The sequence below is a fragment of the Ovis canadensis genome, chromosome 11, assembly GCF_042477335.2.
Source record: "Ovis canadensis isolate MfBH-ARS-UI-01 breed Bighorn chromosome 11, ARS-UI_OviCan_v2, whole genome shotgun sequence".
NCBI lineage: Eukaryota > Metazoa > Chordata > Mammalia > Artiodactyla > Bovidae > Ovis > Ovis canadensis.
The window spans coordinates 18548102-18562751 of NC_091255.1; the positions used below are offsets into that span (position 1 = coordinate 18548102).

At 41.7% G+C, this 14650-nt stretch overlaps 1 protein-coding gene across 5 annotated transcripts in view; it reads left to right on the forward strand.

Moving 5' to 3' along the window:
• Positions 1-650: 650 nt before the first annotated feature.
• The window catches only part of GDPD1 (glycerophosphodiester phosphodiesterase domain containing 1), a 50645-nt gene continuing 36645 nt past the window's right edge, over positions 651-14650 (forward strand). The window contains exons 1-2 of one of the 5 annotated variants that reach the window (XM_069542604.1): positions 1427-1668; positions 6427-6597. Coding sequence is in view for 2 of the 5 variants with exons in the window: in XM_069542601.1 (XP_069398702.1) it covers positions 1527-1668 (142 nt within the window). In the remaining 3 variants the exon portion in view is untranslated. Of the gene's footprint in view, positions 1897-6426; positions 6598-14650 lie in introns of all 5 variants that reach the window. The other 4 variants (XM_069542606.1, XM_069542601.1, XM_069542603.1 and 1 more) reach the window with 4 other exon arrangements.

Genomic DNA, 14650 nt, shown 5'->3' on the forward strand with positions numbered 1-14650 from the left:
CTTTTTCCCAAGGTGGATTCCAGCCCAGAGATCTATGTGGGAGCCTTAGCGTCACATATTATGGGGTGGTACCCCCTTCTTTTTGACCCCCAAGGAGCCTTTCTCCACCTGTGAAATGTCTCCCTTGCCCCAAGGATGGGAAATATATGATGTCCTGACCCTTTACTCAAACAAGGTTTAGCCCCTCTCTGTTGCTGCCATGCCTATCAAGGTGACACAGGAGACAAAGCCTGGCTATTTACTCTATTTGTGATGTTACTTCCATTTCAGAGGGCAGATGGGAGCCCATCTATCTTCTGTCTCAGGAAATGCAAACTGGAGGCTAATTTTAAATGTCTAGCCTGGAGCCCATGTAAACAGGGGACCAGTTGTAAATACCTAGTCTGGGGTCCATCTACCTCCTGCCTCACTATGATGGTGAACTGATGTAAAAGTCTTTTTTTCTGCTACTTTTAAAAATCTACTGAAGACCTTTGTTTTCAAGAATCCTCTAAATTTTGTTTATTAAGTAAAATTAAATTTTATTTAAATTCCTCTTAAAGTACACAAGAATCTTTGGGAAGTCATTAACAGAAAGAGTTGTAAGTTATTTAGTAAAAATGTTCCTCATTTTTCAGATAAGAAAACAGAAGTTTGCTTCAGGTCAGAGTCACATGATTTTAAATAATCACTCTGCCTTCTACTTCTGTGGGAGATCTGTTCTTATGACCAAATTTTCTCCCTCAGCCCTGGGTTAATTCTTTTGCACTTAAATGTGACTCTTAGAATTCTAGTTTGGAATGTGTAGAATGAAAGGGAATTTAGTTTCCAGTCTTCCCAAGACTAAAGTGATAACCTGTCAACGTTTCCTTATTTTTGAACAAACTCAAAAATCCACAGATATTTGACTCGACCATGTCCGAGGCACGAAGTTTGCAATTTCACAGTGAAATGTGAGAAGAGCCATCCCTCAAATATTTGACTGATAAACTGGCACCTCGCATGGTATGTGCGACAACGGAGAAAGTTCGCTCTTGGCTAGACAAATGGGTATGTTTATTATTTCCTTTAATAAACCTTAACTCCTCCTGCGGTCAGAGTTCTTTGCATTTCCTCGAGCAGAGGCTAACGACGCGCCCCGGACTGATTCTTTTCTGATGTGGACTTTCTAATTACGTCAGGCCTTCCTGAAGGCTCTCCTTGAACAGCCTTTTGTGTGGGAACGACGGCAGAGGCACTGGCGGGTTTCCAAGCTTTCTCCTTTATAGGGCCGCGAGCCGGACCGCAGAGCTAGGTGACAGACGCCCGCGCCGGGACCCCGCAGGCTCCTACCAGAGCGCGCCTGCGTGCCGGAGCTCCTTTGTTGCTCGGCGGCCCGAGTCCGGCTGCGCGTGCGCGGTGGGCCGGCGCCGACAAGTGCGCTGCACCGCGGGCGCCGGCTGGGGGCGAGCAGACCTCGAGCAGCCGCCGGCGCCGCAGCCGTTGCGAGCGTATCAGCGGAGTTCAGAGGGCCAGGCGGCGGGAGGCTTCCTCACACGGGGGCTGAGATGTCGTCCTCCGCGGCTTTTTACCTCCTCTCCACCCTGGGAGGGTACTTGGTGACTTCATTCTTGTTGCTCAAATACCCGACCTTGCTGCACCAGCGAAAGAAGCAACGATTCCTCAGTAAACACATCTCTCACCGCGGAGGTGAGAGGGGTCCCCAGAACCAGATGGCGGAAGTGGGGGAGGCTCCCCCAACCCTACCCCCCGGCCCCGCGACTGGAGCTGGGGCTCCTCGGCAGAAGGCAGGCGGGTGGAAATACGTGCGAGTCTGAGGAAGGATGGGCGTGTGTGAACTGAGGGTCCCCTGGAGGTGAAGACAATGTGAAGGGGAGGTCGCCTGAAGGAAGGAGAGGGTCTTGAAACCGAGCCAAGGTGGGGATCTCTTGGGGGCAGGGAAGCCAGGGGTTCTCCGAAGGAGGAAGGACCGGGGTGAGAATGAACGGTAGATGGGAGGCTTCTCGGCGAAGGGAAGGATAATCGCGGGTCGCTTCCTAGCAGCGGAGGCACCAGTGGGGAGCCCCGGGCCGATCCGCGGGTACCCTGCCGGGGGAACCCAGGAACAGACTTGTTCCGAGACTAGCCAGTGGCGGAGCTTGTGGGAAGATGGGGCGAACTGCTTCCAGGGCTGAGGAGCTGCGTGAACCTGGAGCGTGGTGCAGCCCGGGCATCCGCAGTCCCTGGGGGCCGGTCCCAGTTCTCCACCCCTCCATCCCTCCTCCTGAGCAGGGTAACTGAGAAAAGGAGGAATCCAAGTTCCCGAGCCGCGGACATTTCCAAGGTCACAGTTAGAGCTTGAGCTGTACTGGGACTAGAAACTGGGGTGTCCTGATTCCCAAGGCTTCAAACCTCGCACCTATTTTTTTTTCCCCAACTCCACCTTGCACCCCAGCAGTGACCTGTGGATTTCCAAAAAAAAAAGATTGGGTTTTGTGACAGGACCGTATTGTTTGAAGACGACAAAGAAGTTTCTTTTGAAACAGTGCCTTGCCAGAAGGAACCTAGATAGTTCAGCCTCTTGTTTCTCAGACAGCAGGCCAAATCTTTGCCTCTTCATTATTGTGTAATAATGTGCTTTTATTTTCAAGTATGATGTATAAGATGTTGTAAGTTTGGATTATTTCATTCAGATTTAGCTATTCTTTAGAGCCGAATGTTGAACTAGGTTAAAATTGCTTGGAATTTACTTGAAATGGTAAATTCTAGGAGTTTACAGTCAAAATTTTAATTTAATACCATAACTCCTTTTTTTAGTAAAAATGGGCCAGGAATAGTCAGTCAGTTCAGTCACTCAGTGGTGTCCGACTCTTTGTGACCCCCTCAACCGCAGCACACCAGGCCTTCCTGTCCATCACCAACTCCCGGAGTTTACCCAAACTCTTGTCCATTGAGTCAGTGATACCATCCAACCATCTCATCCTCTGTTGTCCCCTTCTCCTCCTGCGCTCAATCTTTCCCAGCATCAGGGTCTTTTCAAATGAGTCAGCTCTCTGCATCAGGTGGCCAAAGTATTGGAGCTTCAGCTTCAACATCAGTCCCTCCAAGGATCACCCAGGACTGATCTCCTTTAGGATGGACTGATTGGATCTCCTTGCAGGCCAGGAATAAGGTTTTAAATATCACAGAAATACATTTGCACACTGCTGTAAAATCTGTATAATTTTATCAGTTAAACAAACATAGGACTTCCCAGGTGGTCCAGTGGTTAGGACTCTGCACTTCCAATGCAGGGGGGGTGGATTCAAGCCCTGGTTGGGGAATTAAGATCTCATATGCCCTGTGGTGTGCCAAAAAAGAGAAAAAGAAGATAAACAGAGTACTAAAGAGTGACTTCAGTGGTTATGCTAGTCTCCCATTCATGAAAAGTGTCAAAGATTTTAAGGGATCTATCACCAGCTAAACGACATGTTAGTTCTTATTTGGTTCACCTATATTTTAATAGATACAGAAGTAAACTGTAGGTAAAGCCAAAAAACAACTTTTGTGTTTGAGTTGTCCCTGTAGAAGTATTTTCAATGGTAGTAGTCCTGCTACTGCTAAGTCACTTCAGTCATGTCTGACCCTGTTCGACCCCATAGATGGCAGCCCACCAGCCTCCCCCGTCCCTGGGATTCTCCAGGGAAGAACACTGGAGTGGGTTGCCATTTCCTTCTCCAATGCAGGAAAGTGAAAAGTCAAAGTGAAGTCGCTCAGTCATGTCCGACCCTCAGCGATTCCATGGACTGCAGCCCACCAGGCTCCTCCATCCATGGGATTTTCCAGGCAGGAGTACTGGAGGGGGTGCCATTGCCTTCTCCGGTAGTAGTCCTACTCTGGAGATAAGTATTACCAACTGATTTTTAAATCAGTAAATCAGTGTTTACTGATTTTAAAAAAAATCAAAACAAAAAACTAGGTCTTAAAAAGCTTTCTAAACTGTCATTGTGGGTGATCTAGATTTTATTTCAGAAGAAATAATCTTGTTAACTCTGTAGGATATGAAATCTGTATACAGTCCTGAAGCACTTAGTAAGTTCCTGCGTGATAGCGCTTAATATATTTTTTGTTGAGTATGTATATCAAAGAATACAGTTGAACCAGAGTGATACAGAATATATTTGCTAAAAACCACTTTGGAACTCAAGATAGTAAGTTTCTGGAAAATAATAGACTAGGAAGCAGTCAGCTTCTACTTGCTTTTTATTTTTCTCTTGGACACTGATAATAGCAAGTGGTGCTATCTGTGCATATTTCTCCATATGTATCATCAACATTTGGTCTAATTCTCTATCATCCGAACTGCAAATAACGTATTTCATGTAACCCAGGTGTATGACCACTCCAAGATTGAAACATTGATCATGATAGGTGTATAAAGTATATACACCTGAATCGCTTTAACTTAAACTGTTAATGTATACTATGTCTCTATAAAAGCATTATCACCTGAGTCAGATTCTGGATCTGTAACTAGTTAACCTTGGGAATAAGCTTTAGTTGTAGTTTCCTTATCTATAAATGTAAACCATTTACCTTGCTTCCCTTTGGGTTGTTATGAGGATTAGGTGTACAGAAAGTACTTTGAATGCCATAAAATTGTTTAGAAATGTAAGCATGGATTCATGGGGTCACATTCATATTTTGCAATAGAACTTTGAGTTGAATGAGGAAAAAGGGAGATCACCAGTGTACTTAATGTTTTCAAAGTTTTAATGAACACTTTTGCTTTTTGCTGATTGATTGTCCTTGAAAGTAGAAAATGCTTTGTTTTAAAAATTAAATGGTATAGGCCTGCTTTGTTCTTACCTAGGTAACACGTAGGTTGTATTGCATTATATTGTGATAGGTTATCTGCTTCCCTTATTAGACTGTGAGTTCCTCAAGAGCAGATTTTTTTTTTTTTACTTTTATTATTATTTTTTTTTAGTTTTTTATTTTTTACATTTTAAAATCTTTAATTCTTACATGCATTCCCAAACATGAACCCCCCTCCCACCTCCCTCCCCATAACATCTTTCTGGGTCATCCCCATGCACCAGCCCCAAGCATGCTGCATCCTGCGTCAGACATAGACTGGCGATTCAATTCACATGATAGTATACATGTTAGAATGTCATTCTCCCAAATCATCCCACCCTCTCCCTCTCCCTCTGAGTCCAAAAGTCCGTTATACACATCTGTGTCTCTTTCCCTGTCTTGCATACAGGGTCGTCATTGCCATTCAAGAGCAGATTTTAGATTTTACTAATGCTTGAGTCTCTAGCCTCTAGTACAGATTGTAACCTTCACTTAAAATAATAGCTTATTGTCTGCTAATTATCTACTTTGTGCTAGGTACTTTCCCTGTGTTTCCTAATCTATTTGTCCAAAGAATACTTTTTGTAACTACAGTGTATTGATGAACCCACTTCAGTGTTCTTGCCTGGAGAATCCCAGGGACGTAAGAGCCTGGTGGGCTGCTGTCTATGGGGTCGCACAGAGTTGGACACAACTGAAGCAACTTAGCAGCAGCAGCAGCAGTGTATTAATGAAATATCAATAAGATCAAAGATATACCCTTCGGATTAAATCAAGAGCAAGCCATACTCTCAAAGGCTATTTTTATTGTTTCTCAATGAAATTGTGAATTTTAATAATATTTTTGACAGTTGCATAAGTAACTCATGTTCATTGTATTAATAGAAAATTTAGAAAATATAGAAATGAAAAAAAGTAGTTCCTAAAACTCACCATCAGTAGACATAATCTCTGTTAACATTTTGAAGTACATATTTTAAGTACATATTTTGAAGTATGTCCTTTTAAAAAATATTTTTAAATATATCCTTTAAGTACATATTTTACTACCCTTGGAATCATACTATATATATACTTATTTCCGATGCCCACTAAGTTAACTAGAGTTAGGATAGCAGGGAGATAACTTTCTCATACTCCCTAATCTATTTCTATGGTCCAATTAAATTAAGCAATAGGGTTTACTAGGGTTCAATGGCGAAAGAATTTTTAAAAAAATCAACTGATAAAATCCTCACCTGACCTTTTAATCTTTCACCCATGGTTACAAGGCAAAGTACTGCCCAAATCGGGCATTTTGCCACAGATTGATTTAGCAGGTGATAAGTCTGAGGGTAAATACTGCTGATGGACACTGGTTACTTCTGAGTCCTAAACTATAATTCCTCAAGGAGGAAATTGAAGCATCTGTTTGAGTCTCAGAGTGTCACTAGAAGTAACATTCTGCAGTTGTACCCTGAAACATGTTCTGCACGGCAGGGTATCAGTTCTTTTCAGCTTCTCTCTTTTCTCTGCATTCCTATTTTCAGGGAAATCTTCCTTACTTGTCAGTGAAGACTTTTTTCCCAACTCGCTTGTTCCTACTGATATCTTACTAACAGTGGAATCATTCATCCTTTATCTTCCCAGGTGGCATTAGTGGTAAAGAACACGCCTGCCAATGCAGGAGGAGATGTAGGAGATGCGGGTTCCATCCCTGGGTCTGGAAGATCCCTTGGAGAAGGAGACGGTAACCCACTCCAGTATTCTTGCTGAAGAATCCCCATGGATAGAGGAGCCTGGCAGGCTACAGTCCATAGGGTAACAAAGAGTTGGACATGACTGAAGTGACTTAGCATGCACACATTTTCCTGCTTAATAAAGTAGACTAAAATGTACACAGTTATTTTCAGCAATGGCGGTGCATATATCTTAAACTGTGTACAAATATCTTAAACTATATACAGACTTAGAAAAATTGAATGTCGTTACAGAAAAATGTGAAAGTATAATCAGATAGATAGCAAAAAACACATTGAAAAGAGCACACATGAGGTGATTAGTTGGTAAATGCTGCCACTGTATCAATATATACTTTGAATATCATTCTTCTGTGCTACTGATGTGTTTAAATTTTTTCTTACGTCTGCAAATATAAATCTCACTGATATTTTCCCTAAAAAAAAGAATTCTGCAGTGTTCCAGGGATCCCACATATTGAGAAATGTTCTTTTGTATATACCATCTCTAGTCCTTAAATGGAGAAGGCAATGGCAACCCACTCCAGTACTCTTGCCTGGAAAATCACGTGGACAGAAGAGCCTGGTAGGCTGCAGTCCATGGGGTTGCGAAGAGTCGGACATGACTGAGCGACTTCACTTTTACTTTTCACTTTCATGCATTGGAGAAGGAAATGGCAACCCACTCCTGTGTTCTTGCCTGGAGAATCCCAGGGATGGCGGAGCCTGGTGGGCTGCCGTCTCTGGGGTCACACAGAGTTGGACACAACTGAAGTGACTTAGCAGCAGCAGCAGTCCTTAAAAGCTCTTTATACTCTTACAGAAATCATATATACTGTTTCCAAGGTGCACTATAAATATTGAATTAATGTGTGAGTCTAGAAGTGGAGGAACTCAGCTTTGTTGCTTGATTTATTGAATAGCTCCTTTTTAAGTTGAGATAGGATGATGTCTTCCAACATTAAAATGTTTTATTTGCACTAAACTGTCTTTTCCAATATCCAAAAATATTTAATTTGGAAATTCTTTTGTGGCTGGAGCACATTGTCATGTTTGTCATCGGTTTCATAAACATCACACACATACACAGACGTATAGCATGTATACAAAACATGTTGATGGTAGTGGTGATTGGAGGCTAACTGTAAAATAAGTCCAAACAGGTCTACAATATTTACGGCATGTTTTTTGTTGTTGTTGTTTAGTTGCTAAGTTGTGTCTGACTCTTTTGCAACCCCATGAACTGTAGCCCACCAGGCTCCTCTGTCCATGAAATTTCCCAGGCAGGAATAATGGAATGGTTTGCCATTTCCTTTTCCAGGGAATTTTCCCAACCCAGGGATCGAACCTGCGTCTCCTAAGTTGGCAGGAAGATTCTTTACCTGTGAGCTACCAGGGAAACCTTGTTGAATGTTTACTGGTATATAAAACATTTGGGAGGTTAAAAAAGGAAACTGAACAGATATTTCTTTCCTTTACAGAATTTACATCTAACAAAAAATACAAAAGAGAAAGTTTCCTTTACTTTTCCTATCCTAACAGATATTAACCACTCACAAAGTAACTATGAACCACTATAAGAGGAAAAATTAACATAGAATGAAATATTGGAAAGTATAGCTTTGTATAGTGTTGGGAAGTGATGGTTTCTCAAAGAAATAGAAAATATGAACTGGTGAAGAGGGAGGCAGGAGGACGTGAGCAGAGAAATTATAAACAAATTATAGTAAAACAGCATGTAAAATATATACTCATTCTCTTCTACATTTCATAATTAATTAAAAATTAAACTTGTTTCCATGTAGAGTGGTTATTTGCAAAGTCAGATATTAAGCCAGACATCCCCTGCTTATTGAGGGGAAAGAAAAATTAATAGCAAGCATGCTTATGAATGATGTTACGATAATTGGCAAGAGAAGAAATTCAAACAATTTCATGAGAGAAGAGCTATCACCAAATAATTCCTTAGAGAGGAGTGGCAGACTTTTAAATTAGTCCCGTAGTTACTCCCCAGGCTTTCACCATATGATTCTAACAAGTAGTTTGTGGGTATTATCGTTGTGGGATTTATCTTCAAGCTTTGCAAGCAAGTATAAGAATATGGAAATAAGGGGCAACATTAATAATTTATTTGTAAAGCTGAAATAAAGAGATATATGACTGCCAGCATAGAAACTGCAGCATAGTTAGTAGTAAAAAGAGTGGGATCTGAAGTCATACTGCTTATGCTTGAATCTCAGTTCCCCTTGTTGTCTTATGTGGCCTCACCTAATCTTATTTCTGGAGATAGTAATACTTGGCATGATTGTGGGCATTTTAATGAAATAATGTAGAGAGCACTAAGCACAGTATCTAGATTCTCTTAATTATTAATATCTTGACCACCTTTTTAATATTTTATTTAGTACCAGCTATTTCATAAACTTATAAAGTAGATCAGAGGTCTTAAGTAGTAATGTTTGCACACTTAAGGTTTTTTTTGCTATAAGGAGCTCACGATTGCAGCCACAGTCAGCTTCAGGTCTTGTTTTTGCTGCCTACATAGAGCTGCTCATCTTCAGCTGGCTCAGATCATGAACTCCCTTTGCAAAATTCAGGCTTAAACTGAACAAAGTAGGGAAAACCAGGAGGCCATTCAGGTATAACCTAAAGCAAATTCCTTATGGCTCAGACGGTAAAGCGTCTGCCCGCAATGTGGGAGACCTGGGTTCGATTCCTGGGTCAGGAAGATCCCCTGGAGAAGGAAATGGCAATCCACTCCAACACTCTTGCCTGGAAAATCCCATGGGTGGAGGAGCCTGATAGACTACAGTCCATGGGGTCGCAAAGAGTCGGACACGACTGAACGACTTCACTTTCACTTTCATACAGTGAAAGTGACAAATAGATTCATGGGATTAGATCCAAGAAGAACTATGGATGGTGGTTCGTAACATTGTAAAGAAGGCAGTGATCAAAACTATCGTTAAGAAAAAGAAATGTAAGAAGGCAAAATGGTTGCCTGAGGAGGCCTTACAAATAGCAGAGAAAAGAAGAGAAGTGAAAGGCAAAGGAGAAAAGGAAACATGGGTGAGTATGAGTGAAGTCGCTCAGTTGTGTTCGACTTTTTGCGACCCCATGGACTGTAGCCCGCCAGGCTCCTCCATCCATGGAATTTTCTAGGCAAGATTACTGGAGTGGGTTGCCATTTCCAATAGCCATCTAAATCCAAAGAATAGCAAGGAGAGATAAGAAAGCCTTCTTCAGTGATCAATGCAAAGAAATAGAAAAAAAAAAAAATAGAATGGGAAAGACTAGTGATTTCTTTGAGAAAATTAGAGATACAAGGGAACATTTCATGTAAAGATGGCCACAATAGAAAATAGAAATGACAAGGACCTAACAGAAGCAGAAGAGATTAAAAAGAGATGGCAAGAATACAGAAAAGAACTGTACAGAAAAGCTCTGTCATGACCCGGATAACCATGATGGTGTGATCACAAATGACTAGAGCCAGACATCCTGGAATGTGAAGTCAAGTGGGCCTTAGGAAGCATTACTATGAACAAAGCTAGTAGAGGTGATGAAATTCCAGCTGAGCTATTTCAAATCCTAAAAGATGACGCTGACAAAGTACAAATATTGAGTGCTGCACTCAATATGCCAGCAGATTTGGAAAACTCAGCAGTGGCCACAGGACTGGAAAAGGTCAGTTTTCATTCTAATCCCAAAGATGGGCAATGCCAAAGAATGTTCAAACTAGTGTACAATTGTGCTCATTTCACACGCTAACAAGGTAATGATCAAAATCCTTCAAGCTAGGCTTCAGCAATACATGAACCAATAACTTCCAGGTGTACAAGCTGGATTTAGAAAAGGCAGAAGAACCAGTGATGAAATTACCAACATGTGTTGGATCATAGAAAAAGCAGAATTCCAGAAAAACATCTGCTTCGTTGATTACATTAAAGCCTTTGACTGTGTGGATCACAACAAACTTTGGAAAATTCTTCAAGAGATGGGTATACCAGACCACCTTACCTGCCTCCTAAGAAACCTGTATGAAGGTCTCTGCTTTTTATTTTTGTAAAAAAAAAATATATATATATATTATACATAATACAAAAGCTTTTCTACTACACCTGATAAAGGCTTGAGAAAGAATATTAAAAGATGGAGAAATTGGAGAACATAAACTAAATGAAATGGGAGCACTGAATATGAAATAGAAAAAGTGGAACAAACTAGGTAAAAGTAAAAGATCATCATATAATCCGGTTGTTTTTAAACATGACTGCTCATTAGAAACATATCTGGAACTCTGGAGAAAAAAAGCAATACGTGAGCATTTGTATTTTTCAAAAAATTTCAAGATAATTTTGATATGTATCTGGATTTTTAAAAGTGATTATAGGTTTTTCTATTAGATCCTAGTTTTGGTGATATAGAGTTCTATTATTTTTCTGTTGCCCAATCATGATACAGTATTAATTGTTACATAATCATGATAGTAAAAGATGCTTTATCAGTTTTTACAATCAATAGCCAGACAAAAAATAAAAGATAATTACAATTGCAAGCCATAATGGAAACATGATTAATTTAACAATATAAAGTAATTACATACAATTTGGGGGGATCAAGCAGAGTGATGTGATAAGTGGAGGTGCATACAGGCACATGTTTTCATCCACCCAGTCAGTCTATGTCTTGGTTGGCGCATTTAATCCATTTACATTTAAGGTAATCATTGAAATATATGAACCTATTACTTTTTTCCTAATTGTTTGGGGTTTACTTTCTGTTCTGTAGGTCTTTTTCTTCTCTTGTTTTTCCCGCCTAGAAAAGTTCCCTTAGCATTTGTTGTAAAGCTGGTTTGGTGGTGCTGAATTCTCTTAACTTTTGTTTGCCTGGAAACCTTTGGATTTCTCCATCAAATCTGAAGGAGAGTCTTGCTGCGTAGAATATTCTTGATTGTAATTTCTTCCCTTTTGTCACAGTAAATATATCATGCCGTTCCCTTCTGGCTTGAGAGTTTCTGTTGAGAAATCAGCTCATAGCCTGATTGGAGTTCCCTTGTATGTTATTTGTTGTTTTTCCCCTGTTGCTTTCAATATTTTATCTGCCTTTAATTTTTGTCAGTTTAATTATGTGTCTCGGTGTGTTCCTCCTTGGGTTTATCCTTCCTGGGACTCTCTGTGCTTCCTGGACTTGGTTGACTATTTCCTTTTACATGTTCAGGGAGCTTTCAGCTATTATCTCTTCAAATATTTTCTCAGGTCCTTACTCTCTTCTCCTTCTGAGACCCCCATAATGTGAATATTGGTGCATTTGATGCTGTCCCAGAGGTCTCAGTCTGTCTTCATTTCCTTTCATTGTTTATATCCTCTTCTGTGGCAGTGATTTCCACCATTCTGTCTTCCAGGTCATTTATCCGTTCTTCTGCTTCAGTTATTCTGCTACGGATTCCTTCTAGTGTATTATTCATTCCTGTTTGTTTGTTAGTTCTTCTAGGTCTTTGGTAAACATTTCTTGCACCTCTCAACCTTTGCCTCCGTTCTTTTCCCAAGATCCTGGATCATGCAGCAGTAGCAGTAGCAGGATCATCTTCACTATCATTATTCTGAATTCTTCTTCTGGAAGGTTGCCTATCTCTACTTCATTTAGTTGTTTTTCTGGGATTTTATCTTGTCCCTTCATCTGGGACATAACTTTCTGCTTTTTCGTCATGATTAACTTTCTGTGATACAGTTTTTGTTTTAGCTGCTGTGAGACTGTGCTTCTTGCTTCTTCTGTCTACGCTCTGTTGCATGAGGCTAAGAGGCTTGTGTAAGCTTCTTGATGGGAGGGTCTGGCCATGAGAAAAACTGGGTCTTGCTCTGGTGGGCAGAACCTTGCTCACTAAAGCTTTAATCCAGTTTTCTGGTGATGGTGGGGGGGGGTGGGTGGGGTTGCACTCCCTCCCTGATAGTTTTTTGGTCTGAGGTGACCCAGCCCTGGGGTCTACAGGCTCTATGGGAGGATTAATGGTGAAGTCCAAGAAGGCCAAGGGGGACCTTCCAGTGCCTCTGTCCCTGTGGTGAGCCCCTGCTGACCCACGCCTCCACAGGGGGCCCCCCAACATGAGCAAGTAGTCTCCTGTGAGGTCACTGCTCCTCTCCTCTGGGTCCTGGTGCCCTCCAAGACTGGAGTCTGTTTCCCTCCATCCCCTGGAAGAGCTCTAATCAAATCCCGCTAACCCGCAAGGCCAGATTCCCTGAGAATTCCCAGTTCCTTTGTTGGAACTGGGAAAGCCTGACGTGGAGTTCAGAACCTTCACAATAGTGTGAGAACTTCTTTGGTATCATTGTTGTCCAGTCTATGGGTCACCCACCCAGCGGGTATGGGATGTGATTTAACTGTGATTGTGCCCCTTCTGTCTCACTGTGGCCTCTTTGTCTTTGGACGTGAGGTATCTCTTTTTCAGTTGGGTTCCAGCATCCTCCTGTCAGTGGTGGTTCAACAGCTTGTTGCAATTTTGGTGCTCTCACAGGAAGAGATGAGTGCACGTCCTTCAGCTCGGCCGTCTTGAACCAGAAGCCAAGGTCTCTGCTTTTTTAATAAGCTGTCTAGGTTTACCATAGATTTCCTTCCAAGGAAATGTCATGGCTGCAGTCACTGTACACAGTGCTTTTGAAACCCAAGAAAATAGAATCTGTGACTTTTTCTGCTTTTTTCCCTTCCATTTACCGCAAAGTGATGGATCAGTTTTGAAGCAGAAGTAGATGTTTTTCTGGCATTCCCTTGCTTTCTCTATGATCCAACGAATGTTGGCACTTTGATCTCTGTTTCCTCTGCCTTTTCTAAAGGCAACTTGTACATCCAAAAGTTCTTGGTTCATGTACTGCTGAAGCCTAGCTTGAAGGATTTTGAGCACTACCTTGCTAGCATGTGAAATGAGTGCAGCTGTATGATAGTTTGAATATTCTTTGGCATTGCCGTTCTTTGGGATTGGAATGAAAGCTGCCCTTTTCCCTGGGTTCACTCGCTGGTCAGGGAACAAGACCCTGCATGCCACAACTAAAGATTGCTCATGCTGCAAGTAAGACCCAGTACAGCCAAATAAATAAATAAATATTTTAAAAGATAATTGCCTTCAAAAAGCCTTGTCAGGTTCAGGTGAATGTACTAGAATTTTTAAAAACTACGATTTAGGTAAAGAATCTGGCTGCAATGCAGGAGACCTGGGTTTGATTCCTGGGTTGGGAAGATCCCCTGGAGAAGGAAATGGCAACCCCCTCCAGTATTCTTGCCTGGAGAATCCCATGGACACAGGAGCCTGGTGGGGTACAGTTCATGGCGTTGCAAAAGAGTTGGACACGACTGAGCGACTAACGCTTTGAAAAAAAAAAAAAAAAAAAAAAAACTACGATTTAGGAATAAAAGCTTTTTACACAGCATGGGAAGGAGAGAGAAGGATGAATTGAGAAAGTAGCATTGACATATATACATATTCATGGATAAAATAGATAATTAGTGGGAAGCAGCTGTATAACACAAGGAGCCCAGTCTGGCACTCTGTGGTGACCTAAAGGAGTGGGGGAGGGTGGGGGAGGGGGCTCCCGAGGAGGGGAATATGTTTATAATTATGACGGATTCAAGTTGTTGTACGGCAGAAACAAGCCCAACATTGTAAAACAGTTATCCTCCAATTAAAGAAAAGAAATTTTAATAAAAGCTCTTAAGAAAATTTTAGGAATGGCATACATGTAGTAGCACTAAGCTGAAACTCCAATACTTTGGCCACCTGATGCAAAGAGCCAGCTCATTGGAAAAGACCCTGATACTGGGAAAGATCGAAGGCAAAAGGAGAAAAGGGCAATGGAGGGTGAGACGGTTAGATAGCATCACCAACTCAATGACATGAACTTGTGCAAACTCCGCGAGATGGTGGAGGACAGGAAAGCCTGGCGTGCTGCAGTCCATGGGGTCGCAAAGAGTCACGACCTAGCGACTGAACGACAGCAACAGTAGCACTGACCTTAAGTGCACAGCTTCATTTTCTTTAATGTATGTGTACATCCAAGTAGCCATTACTCAGATCAAAGTATCGAACATTTCTAGAATCCCATAAGAATCCCTTCCCCGTCTACCCTCCTCCATCGCCAGAGGTAACC